Here is a 19,889-nt window from a genome sequence, read left to right on the forward strand (position 1 = left end):
CTTGAGCATGGTGAAAAAAGTATAAGTTCTATGATTCTGAAGTGTTCTAGGTAGACTTGCACCTTTTTTATTGCTAGGTTAGGACCCTTCACTTTTAATGCTTTACGTTTACCTTAGTCATGGATAGAGGGCTGGGCTACCCATTTTCTGTAGCAGTGGTCTTCAAACCTTTTTGCTTGGGTGACCCATATAAAAATTCTGAAAAATAATGTACTTCTTCCCACATTGATGCCACATTTTAAATGAGCATCCACATTTTTTCTTTATAATTTAAGTGTTTGTAAAGGATATAATTTTAGGAGTATTGTAAATATGGTTATTTAAAAATAAGCTTTATCTCTTTTTAAAATATATCCAGTAGAATCTGAATAGTATAGTGATTTGATACTTATCATTGATTCAAAAATAAATACTTTTCATTAACAATGGGAAATTTCATTCTTTGTCTCTTTGAACTTATTCTTAAATTGCATATTGCTCACATAATTTTATCCTTATATAATATATTTCATGCTTGAAATTCTTATTGATTTATCTGTCATACTTTTCTGTAACAGAAAATAGAACTTATAGACCTTGAAGTTTCTTTTGAACATAATTTTATATTAAGTATTTTAAAAATCTTAAATGTTTTATCTGAGTTGTTATTGTAATTATTAGACATGCAATTGATCAAATAAATATTTACAAATTTTATAAAGTATTAGACATAAAAATTTATTGAAAATCGGCTGCTTAATGTGTGATGGTGTCCTCAATTAGTTCCATTGCCATTTGTGGTTATTACTAGGACAAGGACTCAGTTTCATTTGTATTCTTTTTATTTATTTATTTAGGATCATCACAGCTTTTTAAAAAATTGAGATATAACTGACATATAATATTATGTAAGTTTAAGATTTTTCCTTTTTATTTTTGAAAGGGTAAATCATGAGAAACTTTGCTTACATAAATAATTTGATGGGGATTGAAGGAACTTTGCTCCTGCTACATCACTTAGTTCTTTGATCTCCTTCTGAATTATGTGCTTCAATAAAAGCACTTACTTAGTCAAAAAAAATTTTTTAATACCCTATTAGTTAACAAGTCCACTCCTTTCTTCACTTTTAATGAAAGCAAAGAATTGGAAGCTAAACACTCAAGTAGGATAAGGTTTTTCTGGTCATTAGAGTCATGCGCTTTTTTGTCAAGACAGATATTTTGATTTTTCCTTTCATGCCCTAAGCACTACAGTAAAGTCCCTCGTTTTTCTTCTTTCTCTACCCCCGCCCCCCCCGAAAAAAGGCTCACTCTCACTCTTCACCTTTCTATCCCCTTGGTCTTGAGAGCTCTCTTTCTCTCTCCTGATCCTGGAAGGCTCATGTGGGGTGAGGGGGTGTCTCTCCTCCCACCTCTGCAGTTGCTCTCCTACACTCTTGCCAAGGCTTAGCTCTCCCAGTCCCTCCATGATGCATGATCTCTCTCCAGCTACCAACCCCCGCCCCCCACCCCCCAGCAATCTCTTTTCTAGTGTTCTCTGTGTATAAAATTTGCAAATTGAATATTTTTATCTCTCTAATGAATGACCCTCTTATTCTTTAATGTAAAAGGTAACGTACACGCAAAATTTAAAATCCTTGTTTAAAAAGATGTAGGCAGCTCACATAACGTCTTTACTACTGCCAAGTGCTTTCCCAGGTGCTTTATGTGAGTTAACTCATTTAATTCTCAGTCCTATGACATAGGTAATTGTTGTCATCCTCATTCCTCCAGCGAGGAAATTAAAGCACAGAGAAGTCAAGTAACTTGTGTAAAGTTCTACAGCCAGTAAGTGGCGGAATTGGGATTTGGTCCTAAGCAGTCTGGCTTGAGTATGTGCTTTTACTATACTATCCTGCCTCTGAAAAGACAATTGCTAGAATGAAAGCTTTAGCACTAGAAAGGCATTGTTTGTTCTTAGTACTATGGCTATTATAAGGATCCAGAGAATTATAATTATGGATATAGAATATTCACGTTCAGTGGTATATGAGATTTCTTGGTAAAATCCAATGTGGTGTACATATTTAAGTATTACAATTATTTAAGTTACAATTTTTATTTAAATAGCTAATTCTGTAACTGAAACATTAAATTCTTATTCACACACTCCTGTTTATTCCCACTACGTTATTTCAAGTTCTCTCCTTTCTTCCCTGGATTATAATAACAACTGCTTGTGAGATAACAGACTCCTCAGAATCAGGCTCTGATCTGTCTATAGTTCCAGCCTTAGTTCTTAGCCCCTGTTAATCACTGACAAAATCACTCTGATCCTGTGTTTCAGCTATATTGATTTTAAATCATCTTATATCCTGGTATTTGATGACTTTACCCCCTCCACGTACACACCATTTTTTTTGGCCGTGGAATCTTAGTTCACTGACCAGGGATTGAACCCAGGCCCATGGCAGTGAAAGCGCTGGGTCTTAACCACTGGACAGCCAGGGAATTCCCCCCACACACCCTTAATGTGAGTTCTTTTCCACTTTTCGTCCTGTTTAGTAAGTCCCTGTGTGCCTGTTATGGCCCAGTTCTAATGTCACCTTCTGTGTGAAGCCTGCTTGTTAATATTTTAATTGATCCTTGTCCTTTGTTCTTTTAAAATCTATTTCAATGATAGTACTGATTATCATATTATAACTGCTGCATCACATATATTTCTCTTCCTACTCTGAGTTGCTTGAGTCTTGGATTAAGTCTTACTTAGGTTGAGTCTTACTTAATCTTTAAAGCTTGGCTCCTAGTGTGGCCCTGGAACCTCTCTGATTTGTTCGAAAATATTTGTAGTAGATTGTGGTATAGTGGGAAGTATTAGATAGTTGGGTTTGTTTCCCAGCTCTGTCTTGTATTGTATGTCACCATGAGTAACTTCCTTATGCTCTTTCTAATATTCCCTCATCTCTAAAATGTGAAGAATAACCCATAGGATAATGTCTATAAATTAAAGGCTAATAAGGTAACAAGCTTAGTGCTAGTTGTCCTTTTCTTTATCAGTTTATTTTTTTTATCAATTGGGTGTTAAACACAAAAGAATCCAATTAAAAGTGGTTTGAACATTAAGGAAAATGTATTGATTTATACAAAAAGAATTTTTAGAATTGGTTAAGTTGGTATCTCAGTGATATTATCAAGTTCTTTCCATCTTTCTGGCCTTCTGTCTCCAGCAGATGTGTTGGTTCTTTGGCTAGCTCCCCTCAAGATTGCAAGATGGCTTTAAGCAGTTCCAGACATCATCCCTTAATGAAGGGAGAAAAAGAACTTGTTTTCTTCTATCCTTCTCTTCTGAAAGACAGCATACCCTTCGTTGGTCAAAATTAGGTCACATAGTTAACCCTCCGTCAATTGCTGGCAAGAGTGTATGACTAGATTGGCTTAGGTTAGTCAAGATTCATACCATGGGGCCAGTGAAGGATCTAGCCTCTCTGAAAGTATGTGACAGTTGGCATTCTGACATTTGGAAAAAAATCCTATTTTTATTTTTAAAAAAGCTTAGAATGGTTTATGAATAGGTAACTGACAGTGTTTGCCATGAAATTTATGGAAAAGTCACAAACAAAAAGAACAACAAATAAAAATCTTTAGTGCCTACCTCATAGAATCGGCCAGTTACCCTGTAGAGCATGGGACGATCTCATACAGTGAAGACTTGTCTTTCTCCAAGTGCTGATAGTGTCATCATTGAGACATGTAAGAGAAAGTACATATTCTGAAGAAGTCTCCTCTCGTAATAATAGTAGTGGTAATAATAGTAGTTGTAGTAGTAGTAGCTGCGGCAAAACTGTTTCTAATTTGAAGTAAAATAAAAACTTAGCATTTTCTGCTTAGCAGTTTTTAAGGTTTGGGACTTTTTAAAGTTAAATAGAATCCATGTAAACAGAACAATTGGACGATACATTTAATAAAAATATAGATTTTGTGTGCTTTTTGTTTTGTTTCTGTTTTCAGTGAATGAGCTCATTCTCAAACAGAAGCAAAGATTTGAGGAAAAGAGGTTCAAATTGGACCACTCAGTGAGTAGCACCGTATGTTTCAACTCTTACTACTATTTTTAATAAATCTCAATTTGCTGTTTTTATTGGTTTAATATTAATTAGGTATTAAAGCTTAGCATATTATTGATTTTTCTTAAAGGAGATTTAAGATTATTCTATTCAATAAAGAACTTTCTTACCTGCATTGTCTAAAATTTACTCTTATCTTTTGAAAGGTCTGGTGAGATTACATAGAGTCAGAGTTGGCTTGTAATACATTACATTTGAAGAATTATATGGCAGGGTGAAACTATGGGTGGTAATTTGAAAAAAAAGACTCTCAGTTTAAGAGGATTAGCCCAAATTATTGAAGCAAATGAGCTTAAATTAATACCTTACCAAATACAAAGTTGCAAATATGGTTAGACAAGTAATTAAAATCCAGGCACTTATTTTGAAGAGAATTATACCTTTAGAGATGCTGACTTAACATGTCTTAAATATGCCTTTCATATCCATTGTTTAAATTTATTTAGGGGAGAAATAGTGATTAAATTATAATTAGAAGGCATTGGGGAGCCACAAGCTGGGGAAGGAATAGGTTGGAATGTCATAGTTTATTTTTGATACGTTATCTAATAAGCATATTAGGAAGTAGCAAACATTTATTTTTGACTCTCTAAAACAATTGTCTTAGGAAGTTGTTGTGTTTCTTCTTTTCTTTGTTTTTAGAATGGCCACAGGTGGCAAATATTTCAGGATTTGTTGGGAACTGACCAAGATAATCTTGATTTGGCCAATGTCAACCTCATGTTGGAGTTACTAGTGCAGAAGAAGAAACAACTGGAAGCAGTAAGTGGCCCCTGAACTTTAAAAAATTTTGTTTTAAATGGTGCTCTGTCAGTTGCATTGAAAAAGATCTAGAAATGTTTAAAAATAATAGGGTAGGATTACTCAGTCCATCCAGTTTTATTCAATAAGAAACATCTGCAAGCTACCACTTCTAACAGGTTCCCCTTTTTCAATTCAAAGAAAGAACAAATTCCTTATAATACAACTTACTGGCAATGGCCAGTTTGTATTAACAAAAGCTGAATGTTAAGATCATGAGAAAGTACAGTTTCATTTTAAAAGGGAACAATTACATTGGTTATTTTTTCTTCTAGTGAATCTTCCCCTCTTCACATATGGGATTTGGAGGAGAAAACAGTGATTATTTCTACCTACATAAAATCCTTCCAGCAGGTGTTGATTGGCAGTAGCAGCAGTCTGTGGCTTAACTAAGGGTATTTAGAAAGATGGGAACTGGAAAGAAATTATATTCTGTTTCATGTAATGGAATCTAAATACATGAAAAATTGCATTTATTTCTGGTAAATAAATGTAAACAATATAAAATGGGAATTTGCATGTGTTCGTTAGGAATTGAGTATGCTTCATTATAAAGAATATATACCTTAGCACAAGCAAATACCCAACCTGACCTAGCTTAAACAAAAATGGGATATAAATTGACAGAATAAGGGACTGAGTAGCTTACACACATAAAAAGGAAGAGCTTAACAACCAAATGTTGGGAAGATTGGAACCGTCACTTCTCTGGAGACTATATGCAAATGAAATCAGATACTTGAATGTTGTTGGGAGTTTTTCTTTGTTACTTTTCATGACTGTTTCTTTAGGACAGGTCTGATTTTCTTTTCTCGGATTTTTATTATGTGGCGGATAATGTGGTCACCTGTACTTCCTCCTTTATATTTATGTTTTTTTGATCAAAGAAGAAAAAGAGCTTTGTAGCTTGATTTTAAAAAATTCTGTGGATAGATTCTGATTAACATAGCCTGGATCTGGATACCACTTAATAGAATGAGAATCTCTTAGGAGGAGGAAGGAGTAGGTGAGGTTGAGCTGACCAAAATGAGTCTACCATGCTGTGTCTTTTTTGTGGTGGGAATTTCTCCTGTGTTTTTGGTGGGGGGGTGGGGGGGACTTTACCTTTAATTTATTTTTTTCTTTCAGTTTTGTTGAGATGTAATTGATATATAGCACTGTGTAAGTTTAAGGTATACAGCATAATGACTTCATGCATATATTGTGAAAGATTACCACAGTAAATTTACTTAACATATATCATCTCATATAGATACAAGAAAAAAGAGGAAGAAAAAGTTTTTTTCCTTGTGATGAGAACTTTTAGGATTTACTCTCTTAGCAACTTTCAAATATACTTTACAGCAGTGTTAACTATAGTCATCATGTTGTATGTCATATCCTCAGTACTTATTTATCTTAAAACTGGAAGTTTGTGCTTCTTGACCTTCATTCAATTCCCCCATCCCCTGCTTCTAGTAACCACAAATCTGATATTTTTCTGTGAGCTTGGTGTTTCTAGTTTTTTTGTTTTCTTCTTTTAAGCTTCCACATGTAAGTGAGATCATGTAGTGCTTGTCTCTCTTTCTGACTTACTTCATTTATACTGCTCATAAAGTCCATCCATGTTGTCACAAGTGGCAGAATTTCCTTCTTTTTTATGGCTGTATAGTATTCCATTGTATATATACCACATCTTTATCCAATCATGCATTGATGGACACTTAGGTTATTAACATATCTTGGAAATTGTAAATAATGCTGCATGAACATGAGGGTGCAGATATTGCTCTGACATAGCAATTTAATTTCCTTTGGATATATACCCAGAAATGGGATTGATGGATCATATGGTAGTTTTATTTTTAATTTTTTTAGGAACCTCCATACTATTTTCCATAGTGGCTATACCAATTTACATTCCCACCAGCAGTGCACAAGGGTTTCCTTTCCTCCACATCCTCACCAGCATTTGTTCTTTCTTGTCTTTTGGATGGTGGCCATTGTAACCTGTGTGACGTGATGTCTCCTTGTGGGTTTTTTTTTTTTTTGCAGTATGCGGGCCTCTCACTGTTGTGGCCTTTCCCGTTGCAGAGCACAGGCTCTGGACATGCAGGCTCAGTGGCCATAGCTCACGGGCCCAGATGCTCCGTGGCATGTGGGATCTTCCCGGACCGGGGCACGAACCCGTGTCCCCTGCATCGGCAGACGGACTCTCAACCACTGCGCCGCCAGGGAATCTCCCTCCTTGTGGTCTTGATTTCTATTTCCCTAATGAGTTGTGAGGTTGAACACCTTTTCATGTACCTGTTGATCATTTGAATGTCTTATTTGGAAAATCCTTTGCCCATTTTTAAATTGGATTATTTGGGGGGTTTTTTGCTATTGAATTATATGAATTCTTTATATACAGTATTTTGGATATTAACCTCTTATCAGATATATGATCTGCAAATATTTTCTCCCATTGCATTGGTCGCATTTTCACTTTGTTGATCATTTCCTTCGTTGTGCAGAAGCTTGTATGTTTGATATAGTCATACTTGTTTATTTTTGATTTTTTTGCTTTTGCTTTAGGTGTCATATCCCAAAAATTGTTGCCAAGGCTCTCCTATGATTTTAAACATAGTTTTCTATTAGCATCTACCGTGTGCTAGATGTTGTGTTAAGTGTAGTGGAAAAGACAGGATTCTGCTATGTGTGTGTGTGTGTGTGTGTGTGTGTGTGTGTGTGTGTGTGTGTGTGTGTGTGTTGGGGGGGATAGGGTGGAGTAGCTGAGGAGATAAACTAAAGTAAATATTTTCACATAGTGATAAGTGATGTAAAAATACTTCTCTATGATAGACTGAACAAACAGTCTTGCTCCCTTAATGCTATTAAAATGACAGTAGAGAGGAACTTCAAGATGGTGGAAGAATAAGACGTGGAGATCACGTTCCTCCCCACAAATACATCAGAAATACTTCTACATGTGGAACAGCTCCTACAGAACACCTACTGAATGCTGGCAGAAGACCTCAGACCTCCCAAAAGGCAAGAAACTCCCCCATGTACCTGGGTAGGGCAAAAGAAAAAAGAAGAAACAGAGACAAAAGAATAGGGATGGGACCTGCACAGCGGGAGGGAGCTGTGAAGGAGGAAAGGTTTCCACACACTAGAAGCCCCTTCGTGGGCGGAGACTGTGGGTGGCGGAGGGGGGACGCTTCGGCGCCACGGAGGAGAGCACAGCAACAGGGGTGCAGAGGGCAAAGCAGGGAGATTCCCGCACAGAGGATCGGTGCCAACTAGCACTCACCAGCCCAAGAGGCTTGTCTGCTCAACCCGGGATGGGTGGGAGTTGAGAGCTGAGGCTCCGGCTTCGGTCGGATCCCAGGGAGAGGACTGGGGTTGGCTGTGTGAACACAGCCTGAAGGGGGCTAGTGTGCCATGGCTAGCCGGGAGGGAGTCCTGGAAAAGGTCTGGACCTGCCTAAGAGGCAAGAGACTTTTTCTTGCCTCCTTGTTTCCTGGTACGCAAGGAGAGGGAATTAAGAGCACCGCTTAAAGGAGCTCCAGAGACGGGCGCGAGCCACGGCTAAAAGTGTGGAACCCAGAGATGGGGATGAGATGCTAAGGCTGCTGCTGCAGCCCCCAAGAAGCCTTGTGCAAGCACACTTGTGCAGCAAGCCACTGCCAGGGTCCTGTGATCAAGGGACAGCTTCCCTGGGAGAACACACGGCACGTCTCAGGCTGGTGCAAAGTCACGTTGGCCTCTGCCGCCGCAGGCTTGCCCCGCATTCCATATGCCTCCCTCCCCTCAGCCTGAGTGAGCCAGAGACCCCGAATCAGCTGCTCCTTTAACCCTGTCCTGTCTGAGCGGGAAACAGGCACCCTCAGGCGACCTACACGCAGAGGCGGGGCCAAATCCAAAGCTGAACCACAGGAGCAGTGCGAACAAAGAAGAGAAAGGGAAATTTCTCCCAGCAGCCTCAGGAGCAACAGATTAAATCTCCACAATCAACTTGATGTACCCTGCATCTGTGGAATACCTGAATAGACAACAAATCATCCCAAATTGAGGAGGTGGACTTTGGGAGCAGCGATATATATATATATATATATATATATATATATATATATATATATATATTTTGTGTGTGTGTGTGTGTGAGTGCGTATGCATATGCTTCTGTGTGTGATTTTGTCTGTATAGCTTTCTTTTTAACATTTGTCCTATGGTTCTGTCTGTCCCTTTTTTTTTAAGTATAGTTTTTAGCACTTGTTATCATTGGTGGATTTGTTTTTTGGTTTGGTTGCTCCCTTCTTTCTTTTTTTTATTACTTTTTAAATCTTTTTTGATAATTATTTTTTATTTTAATAAATTTATTTTATCTTATTTCATTTTATTTTGTTTCATTTCATTTTATTTTATTTCATTTCATTTCATCATCTTTCTTTCTTTTTTTCTCCCTTTTAATCTGAGCCATGTGGATGACAGGATCTTGGTGCTCCAGCCAGGCGTCAGGGATGTGCTTCTGAGGTGGGAGAGCCAAGTTCAACACATTGGTCCACCAGAGACCTCCCAGCTCCACGTAATATCAAATGGTGGAAATCTCCCAGAGATCTCAATCTCAACGGCAAGACCTAGCTCCACTCAACGACCAGTAAGCTACAGTGCTGGACACCCTATGCCAAAAAACTAGCAAGACAGGAACACAGCCCCACCCATTAACAGAGAGGCTGCCTAAAATCATAATAAGGTTACAGACACCCCAGAACACACCACCAGATGTGGACCTGCCCACCAGAAAGAGAAGATCCAGCCTTATCCACCAGAACACAGGCACTAGTCTCTTCCTCCAGGAAGCACAACCTACTGAACCAACCTTAGCCACTGGAGGAGGACACCAAAAACAATGGGAACTACGAACCTGCAGCCTGCGAAAAGGAGACTCCAAACACAGTAAGTTAGGCTAAATGAGAAGACAGAAACACACAGCAGATGAAGGAGCAAGGTAAAAACCCACCAGACCTAACAAATGAAGAGAAAATAAGCAGTCTACCTGAAAAAGAATTCAGAATAATGGTAGTAAAGATGATCCAAAATCGTGGAAATAGAATGGAGGAAATACAAGAAACGTTTAACAAGGACCTAGAAGAACTAAAGAGCAAACAAACAGTGATGAAGAACACAATAAATGAAATTTAAAATACTCTAGAAGGAATCAATGGCAGAATAACTGAGGCAGAAGAACGGATAAGTGACCTGGAAGATAAAGTAGTGAAAATAACTACTACAGAGCTGAATAAAGAAAAAAGAATGAAAAGAATTGAGGACAGTCTCACAGACCTCTGGGAGAACATTAAATGCACCAACAATCGAATTATAGGGGTCCCAGAAGAAGAAGAGAAAAAGAAAGGGACTGAGAAAATATTTGAAGAGATTATAATTGAAAACTTCCCTAATATGGGAAAGGAAATAGTTAATCAAGTCCAGGAAGCACAGAGAGTCCCATACAGGATAAATCCAAGGAGAAACAGGCCAAGACACATTAATCAAACTATAAAAAATTAAATATAAAGAAAAAATATTAAAAGCAGCAAGGGAAAAACAACAAACAACATACAAGGCAATCTTCATAAGGTTAACAGCTGCTGTTTCAGCAGACACTCAGCAAGCCAGAAGGGAGTGGCAGGACATTTTAAAGTGATGAAAGAGAAAAACCTACAACCAAGATTTCTCCACCCAGCAAGGATCTCATTCAGATTTGATGGAGAAATTAAAACCTTCACAGACAAGCAAAAGGTAAGAAAACTCATTACCACCAAACCAGCTTTAAAACAAATGCTAAAGGAACTTCTCTAGGCAGGAAACACAAGAGAAGGAAAAGACGTACAATAACAAACCCAAAACAATTAAGAAAATGGTAATAGAAACATATATATTGATAATTACCTTAAATGTAGATGGATTAAATGATCCAACCAAAAAACATAGACTGGCTGAATGGATACAAAAAAAAGACCCATATATATGCTGTCTACCAGAGGCCCACTTCAGACCTAGGGACACATACAGACTGAAAGTCAGGGGATGGAAAAAGATATTCCATGCAAATGTAAATCAAAAGAAAGCTGGATTAGCAATCCTCATATCAGACAAAATAGACTTTAAAACAAAGACTATTATAAGAGCCAAAGAAGGACACTACATAATAATCAAGGGATCAATCCAAGAAGAAGATATAACAATTGTAAATATTTATGCACCCAACATAGGAGCACCTCAATACATAAGGCAAATATTAACACACATAAAAGGGGACATCAACAGTAACACAATCATAGTAGGGGACTTTAACACCCCACTTTCATCAATGGACAGATCATCCAAAATGAAAATAAACAAGGAAACATAATCTTTAAATGATACATTAAACAAGATGGACTTAATTGATATTTATAGGACATTCCATCCAAAAGCAACAGAATACACTTTCTTCTCAAGTGCTCATGGAACATTCTCCAGGATAAATCATATCTTGGGTCACAAATCAAGCCTTGGTAAATGTAAGAAAACTGAAGTTGTATCCAGTATCTTTTCTGACCACAACGCTATGAGACTGGATATCAATTACAGGAAAAAATCTGTAAAATGTGCAAACACGTGGAGGCTAAACAATACACTACTTAATAACGAAGAGATCACTGAATAAATCAAAGAGGAAATCAAAAAATACCTAGAAACAAATGACAATGAAATCACAGTGACTCAAAACCTATGGGATGCAGCAAAAGCAGTTCTAAGAGGGAAGTTTATAGCAATACAATCCTACCTTAAGAAACAAGAAACATCTCAAATAAACAACCTAACCTTATAGCTAAAGAAATTAGAGAAAGAAGAACAAAAAAAGCCCCAGTGTTAGCAGAGGGAAATAAATCATAAAGATCAGATTAGAAATAAATGAAAAAGAAATGAAGGAAACAATAGCAAAGATCAATAAAACTAAAAGCTGGTTCTTTGAGAAGATAAACAAAATTGATAAACCATTAGCCAGACTCATCAAGAAAAAAAGGGAGAAGACTCAAATCAATAGAATTAGAAATGAAAAATGGAGAAGTAACAACTGACACTGCAGGAATACAAAGGATCATGAGAGATTACTACAAGCAGCTGTATGCCAATAAAATGGACAACCTGGAAGAAATGGACAAATCCTTAGAAATGCACAACCTTCTGAAAATGAATCAGGAAGAAATAGAAAATATGAACAGACCAGTCATAAGCACGGAAATTGAAACTGTGATTAAAAATCTTCCAACAAACGAAAGCGCAGGACCAGATGGCTTCACAGGCGAATTCTATCAAACATTTAGAGAAAAGCTAACACTTATACTTCTCAAATTCTTCCAAAATATAGCAGAGGGAGAAACACTCTCAAACTCATTCTACAAGGCCACCACCACTCTGACACGAAAACCAGACACAGATGTCACAAACAAAAGTACAGGCCAATATCACTGTTGAACATAGATGCAAAATCCTCAAGAAAATACTAGCAAACAGAATCCAACAGCACATTAAAAGGATGATACACCATGATCAAGTGGGGTTTATCCCAGGAATGCCAGGATTCTTCAATATACGCAAATTACTCAATGTGATACACCATATTAACAAATTGAAGGAGAAAAATCATATGATCATCTCAGTAGATGCAGAGAAAGGTTTTGACAGAATTCAACACCCGTTTATGATAAAAACCCTCCGGAAAGTGGGCATAGAGAGGACTTACCTCAACATAATAAAGGCCATATATGACAATCCCACAGCCAACATCGTCCTCAATGGTGAAAAACTGAAACCATTTCCACTAAGATCAGGAATATGACAAGGTTGCCCACTCTCACCACTGTTATTCAACATAGTTTTGGAAGTCTTAGCCACAGCAATCAGTGAAGAAAACGAAATAAAAGGAGTCTAAATCGAAAAAGAAGAAGTAAAGCTGTCACTGTGTGCAGATGACATGATACTATACATAGAGAATCCTAAAGATGCTACCAGAAAACTACTGGAGCTAATCAATGAATTTGGTAAAGTAAGAGGATACAAAATTAATGCACAGAAATCTCTTGCATTCCTGTGCAGTAATGATGAAAAATCTGAAAGTGAAATTAAGAAAACACTCCCATTTACCATTGCAACAAAAAGAATAAAATACCTAGGAATAAACCTACCTAAAGAGACAAAAGACCTGTATGCAGAAAATTATAAGACACTGATGAAAGAAATTAAAGATGATACAAATAGGTGGCGAGGTATACCATGTTTGTGGACTGGAAGAATCAACATTGTGAAAATGACTATACTACCCAAAGGAATCTACACCTTCAGTGCAATCCCTATCAAATTACCAATGGCATTTTTCACAGAACTAGAGCAAAAAATTTCACAATTTGTATGGAAACACAAAAGACCCCGAATTGCCAAAGCAATCTTTAGAAAGAAAAATGGAGCTGGAGGAATCAGGCTCCTGGACTTCAGACTATACCTCAAAGCTACAGTAATCAAGACAGTATGGTACTGGCACAAAAACAGAAATATAGATCAATGGAACAGGATAGAGAGCCCAGAGATAAACCCATGCACATATGGTCACCTTATCTTTGATAAAGGAGGCAGGAATATACAATGGAGAAAGGACAGCCTATTCAATAAGTGGTGCTGGGAAAACTGGGTAGCTACATGTAAAAGAATGAAATTAGAACACTGCCTAAAACCATACACAAAAGTAAACTCAAAATGGATTAAATATCTAAGTGTATGGCCAGAGAGACACTATCAAACTCCTGGAGGAAAACATAGGCAGAACACTTTATGACATAAATCACAGCAAGATCCTTTTTGACCCACCTCCTAGAGAAATGGAGATAAAAACAAAAATAAACAAATGGGACCTAATGAAACTTCAAAGCTTTTGCGGAACAAAGGAAACCATAAACAAGGTGAAAAGACAACCCTCAGAATGGGAGAATATATTTGTAAATGAAGCAGCTGACAAAGGATTAATCTCCAAAATTTACGAGAAGCTCATGCAGCTCAATATCAAAAAAACAAACAACTGAATCCAAAAATGGGCAGCAGATGTTAATAGACATTTGTCCAGAGAAGATGTACAGATTGCCAACAAACACATGAAAGAAGCTCAACATCATTAATCATTAGAGAAATGCAAATCAAAAGTACAATGAGGTATCATCTCACACTGGTCAGAATGGCCATCATCAAAAAAATGTACAAACAACAAATGCTGGAGAGGGTGTAGAGAAAGGGGAACCCTCTTGCACTGTTGGTGGGAATGTAAATTGATACAGCCAGTATGGAGAACCGTATGGAGGTTCCTTAAAAAGGTAAAAATAGAACTACCGTATTACCCAGCAATCACACCTCTGGGTATATACCCTGAGAAAACGATGATTCAAAAAAGAGTCATGTACCACAATGTTCATTGCAGCTCTATTTAGAATATCCAGCATATGGAAGCAACCTAAGTGTCTATCGACAGATGAATGGATGAAGAAGATGTGGCAGATATATACAATGGAATATTACTCTGCCATAAAAAGAAACGAAATTGAGTTATTTGTAGTGAGGTGGATGGACCTGGAGTCTGTCATACAGGGTGAAGTAAGTCAGGAGAAAAACCAATACTGTATGCTAACAGATATATATGGAATCTAAAAAAAAAAAAAAAAGGTCATGAAGAACCTAGGGGCAACACTGGAATAAAGATGCAGATGTACTAGAGAATGGACTTGAGGACACAGGGAGGGGGAAGGGTAACCTGGGACAAAATGAGAGAGTGGCATGGACATATATACACTACCAAATGTAAAACCGATAGCTAGTCGGATGTAGCCACATAGCACAGGGAGATCAGCTCGGTGACTTGTGGCCACCTAGAGGGGTGGGATAGGGAAGGTGGGAGAGAGGGAGACGCAAGAGGGAAGAGATATGGTGATATATGTATATGTATAACTGATTTACTTTGTTATAAAGCAGAAACTAACACACCATTGTAAAGCAGTTATACTCCAATAAAGATGTTAAAAAGAAAATAAAATGACAGTAAAGGGACTTTTAAAAGGCCAAAGAATGGGAGAAGAGACAATGGCAGCAGTGGATGAAAAGTAATAGATTAAGACATCTGAGAAAGCTGAGCTAGCAGTGAGGAAGATCTAGGAACGAACCCTTTTTATATTGTTAAACAAAGGCCTTGGAATTGGTAGCATGAGATAGCTCATACAGCAAAGGCTGAAAACAGGATGATTTGTTGAGGATCTGATCAAGAAGCAGTTGGATTCCCTGATCCCTTCTTGTACAACTCATAGCAAATGATTCTCCCTTTTCTACCTTAAGAGAACAGTAGAATTTTTTTTCCGTGGTGGTGGGTAAAGAGAGACTTTCTGGGCTATTGCACCACAGGCTCACTTAAGGGTGTGTATAGGCTATTTACTGAAGATAGGTAAGTTTACATACTGAATGTGAGAGCTGTTAACCTTATTCCCCCTTTGACGTGTCAACATTAATCTTTGCATGCTTTTTTTGTCTCTGTCTTAGAATTGAGGAAGTACAGGTATCTTAGTTTTAGAACTCAGGTCTTTTCTGTTATTTTTTGATGAGGGAGCCAGTTCAGAATCAAACTTCCTGTTATAGGTATTATAGCATTTTTCATTATTGTTTTCCTGTTTTACTTTGCATTATTATTTTACTTGATGAATATTTCTAACATACAGAAAAGTACAGAAAATAATGAGACTCTTGACTTATCTTGCAGTTTTAATAAATTGTAACACTTTACCATATTTGTCTTAGGTCTGCCTTTTGAGAATTAAATATTTTTTTATACTTAAAACCCTCTCATCTCATTCCATTCTCCCAGAGTAACCACCATATGAAGTTGGAAAGGATCCTTCTCAAGCGTGTATAAGCTTTTTTTAAACATATACTTGTATCTACAACTGTATATAAAGTATTGTCTGTGTAATTTAGAATTTTATATAAGGAGTTTCAAACTGTAGTTATCTTTTTGACCTATGCCTTTTTGTTTACTTTTTGAGGTTCCTGCTGATAAATGTAGATCTAGTTTAATTATTTTAACTTCTCTATAGTAATCCATTGCATGAACATTTCTATTCGCCTGTTGATGGACATTTAAGTTGCTCTGAATTCATAATTGTGAGTGTCAGTGCTGCATTTAGTATTGTTATTCATGTCTCCTTGTGCTCATATATATATACTTAGTGATTTAAGGAGTGGAATTGCTTTTCATAGGGTTTGAATGCCCATTTTAACCATATTAAATATTGCCATATTGCTCTTCTGTGGGTTTGTACCATATCGACACTTGGTATTTTTTTTTAGTTTCTGCCAGTCTGATAGTTGTCAGATGCTTGTGTTTGTGTGTGTGTATGTGTGTGTTTTGTTTTGTCATTTTGTATTTTTTGTATTTCTGTGATTACTAGCGAAGAGAGTTTCTTCATTTGTTTGTTTATCTTGGTTTCTTATTTGATGAATTGCCTATTCATAGCCTATAACCATTTTCCTAATAGATTGTTTCTTTTTTCTTATTGATTTGTTAGAAGTATGTTTGTGTGTGTGTGTGTGTGTGTGTATTTTGGATATTGCTACTTTGCCAAATGCTATTTTGGTAATTGAGTTCTAGTTGAATTGTATTGTGAGACTGATTTATATGATTTTAGATTGAGTATTTTTCATGATTTCATTTATTTGTCTCGTTGGCTTGTCAGATAGAACATTTTGTTTGGTTTCTTAGTGGTTGCTTTTGGGATTTTAATATAATTGCTATTACATTGTACTTTTGAGTAATATTATCCTACTTCATCAGTATTATAAGAACCTTACAACAGTATACTTCCATTTCTTCTCTCTCAGCATTTGTACTATTTTTTGTCAAATGTTTTACTTCTATATATGTTATAACCATCCCCCCATAAATCATTATTAATTTTGGTTTAAACAATAAATTAATGTTTTTTGGAGATTTTTAAAAAGTTCTGTATATACATGTATTTATCATTTCTGGTGTACTTCATTGTCTTGTTTTCCATTCACTCTTTCATTCATTCTTTCGTGTGTGTTTTTAAAAAATATATATATATATATTTAGGGCTGCATTGGGTCTTCGTTGTTGCGCGTGGGCTTTCTCTAGTTGGGATGAGCGTGGGCTCCTCTTCTTTGTGGTGCATGGGCTCCTCGTTGCGATAGCTTCTCTTGTTGCAGAGTACGGGCTCTAGACACGCAGGCTTCAGTAGTTGTGGTGCACGGGCTTAGTTGCTCTGCGGCATGTGGGATCTTCCTGGACCAGGGATTGAACCCGTGTCCCTTGCATTGGCAGGCGGATTCTTAACCACTCTGCCACCAGGGAAGTCCCCATTCATTCTTCTGAATTCCATCTGTAATTTTCCTTCCACCTGAAGGACAGCTTTTATCATTTCTTTAGTGTAGATCTGGTGATGAATCTTTCACCTTCTATATCTGAGAACGTCTTTATTTACCCTTTATGCCAGAAAGGCAGTTCCAAATGAGTATAGAATTCTAGATTTACTTTTTTTCTTTCAGTATTTTAAAGATGTTGCTCCATTGTCCATTGTCTTGCATTGTTTCAGATGAGAAGTCTTTATCCTCAGAATGAAATGTATTTCTCAGTTTAAAATGTTCTTTTTGTGGTTTTAAGTATTTTGACTTTGATATACCTTGGTATAGTTCCCCCCCCCGCCATGTTTCTTGTTCTTGGGGTTCTTTGAGATTCTTGGATTGGTAGGATTATAGTTTCCATAAGATTTGGAAAATTTTTGGTCATTATTTCTTCAAATATTTTTCTGTCACCTTTTCCACTTTGGGAACTCCAATTACACATCTGTTAGGTTGGTTGAAGTTATACCACAGCTCACACATAAACAGTTCTGCTTATTTATGTTTTATCTTTTTCCCCTGTCTAGTTCATTTTGGATAGTTTCTATTTCTGTTGTCACATTCACTACTTTTTTCTATAATCTGTTGTCTCTCCTTAACTTGGAGAACACATATAGGTAGTTATAGTAACTTTTTTATGACTGTATTTGCTTATTTTATTACTTGTGTCATTGCTGCATCTGTTTTTATTGATGGATTTTTTTCGCCTTATTTTGGGCCGTATTTTCTTTATTTGCATGCTTATTAATCTTTTGATTGGATGCCAGAAATTGTACATTTTAACTTGTTTAGTGTTGCTATTTTTGTATTCCTTTACACATTTCTAAACTTCGTTCTGGCATGTAGTTAAGTATTTTCAAAACAGTTTGATTATCTTGAAGCTTGTTTTTTAAGCTTTGTTAGGTAGAGATAGAATAGATTTTTGGCAGTCTCATTGAGTGTTCTACCTGATGCCTGTGTATTTCGAGGTTTTTCTGCCTAGCTCCTGGGATAATGTATTATTTCTGGTCCTTTGTCTGAAATTCATCCATTCATATAACTAGCCTGCTGTTTTGTTGATTAAAGTAGGAATTCTATCTTTCTCATTGCATTTTAGCCAGTAACTTCAATTTGTTTGCTTTTGGTCCATTGAAATTTATTGTGATTTTTTTTTTTTTTATGGCTCACTATATGGTCTGTTTTGTTAAATGTTCACCTTCATTTAAAAGCAATGTGTTATTTGCTGTGCTTTATAAATGTAGAGTTTGTTAATATTATTCAAAAACTTATTTTCTCCTTGCTCCATCAATTATTGATTGGGGTATGTTAAAAATACAATTTTTGATTGTTTATTTTTCATTGACTTCTATGATTTTTACTTCATGTATTTTGAAGCCCTTTATTAGGTGCATACATGTTTAGGATTGTTACGTCTTCTGGATGAATCATCCCCTTTGTCACTATGAATTGTATATGTTTATTGCTGGAAATATACTTTGTTCTGGAGTCTGCTTTTATATTTTCTGATGTTAATATAGCCTCAGTAGCTTAGTTATGACTAGAGTTTCTATGGTATATTCTTCTGTACCCTTTTACTTTTCTTCTATTGTTTTTATATTTTAAAAATGTGTCTCTTAACTGTATGTAATTGAGTTTTTAATGCAATCTAGTAAGCTCATTAATTCAAATACTTAAGTTCATTTAAATGTAATATATAATAATTATCAATGTGGTCAGGCTTGAGGTCTACCTTGTTGGTATTTGTTTTCTGTTTTTCCATATATTCCTTATTTACCCTTTCTCCTTTCTTGCTTTCTTTAGAGATCATTGAGTTTCCAGGGTTTCATTTTAGTATAGCATCTTCTCTGTTTTTCGCATATATTACTGTATTTCTAGTGGTTTCTCTAAAGATTGCAAAATGCCTTTTTTACTTTGCACAGTCAACCTTGAGTTTATAGTATGCCACTTCAAGGACATTGTATTCACAGTCAACACTGAATATACAGTTGACCCTTAAACAATGCAGCTATTAGGCATGCTGACGCCTGCGAAGTTGTAAATCCACATCTAACTTTATAATCAGCCCTCCATATCCACGGTTCATTATCCATGGATTCAACCAGCTATGGATCGTGTAGTACTGCAGTTTGTATTTATCAAAAAAAATCCATGTATAAGTGGACCCATGCAGTTCAAACGTGTGTTGTTCAAGGGTCAGCTATATACCATTTTATGGAAAGTGCAAGACCTTATAGTATTTCAATTTACCAAGCTCCTGCCTTTTGTGATTCAAATTATATTATAAACCCCACCAGTTATTTTTGCTTTAAACAGTTAATAGTTTTTTGAAGAAATGATGCAAAAAAAGAAACAGAAAAGACCCTTTTAAACCAAAATATTTACCCTTTGAGATGTCTCCATTTTCTCTTGTAGATCTGAGGTTCCATCTGAGTCATTTCCCTTTTGTCTGTATAATTTTCTTTACTATTTCTTGTATAGACGATAGTTTTGTTCTGTATAGAAGTCTAGTTTTTTTTTTTCTTTTAACACTTTAAAGACATATTTTCATTTTCT

At 36.4% G+C, this 19,889-nt stretch overlaps 1 protein-coding gene across 5 annotated transcripts in view; it reads left to right on the forward strand.

The window, feature by feature from the left end:
* The window catches only part of COP1 (COP1 E3 ubiquitin ligase), a 273,591-nt gene that overhangs the window by 49,144 nt on the left and 204,558 nt on the right, over positions 1 to 19,889 (forward strand). For 4 of the 5 annotated variants that reach the window (XM_079916606.1, XM_079916607.1, XM_079916609.1 and 1 more), the window contains 2 exons: positions 3,967 to 4,043; positions 4,725 to 4,844. In XM_079916606.1, the coding sequence (XP_079772732.1) occupies positions 3,967 to 4,043; positions 4,725 to 4,844 (197 nt within the window). The remainder of the gene's footprint in view (positions 1 to 3,966; positions 4,044 to 4,724; positions 4,845 to 19,889) is intronic. The other variant, XM_079916608.1, reaches the window with a different exon arrangement.

This window comes from Stenella coeruleoalba, assembly GCF_951394435.1.
Source record: "Stenella coeruleoalba genome assembly, chromosome: 1".
NCBI lineage: Eukaryota > Metazoa > Chordata > Mammalia > Artiodactyla > Delphinidae > Stenella > Stenella coeruleoalba.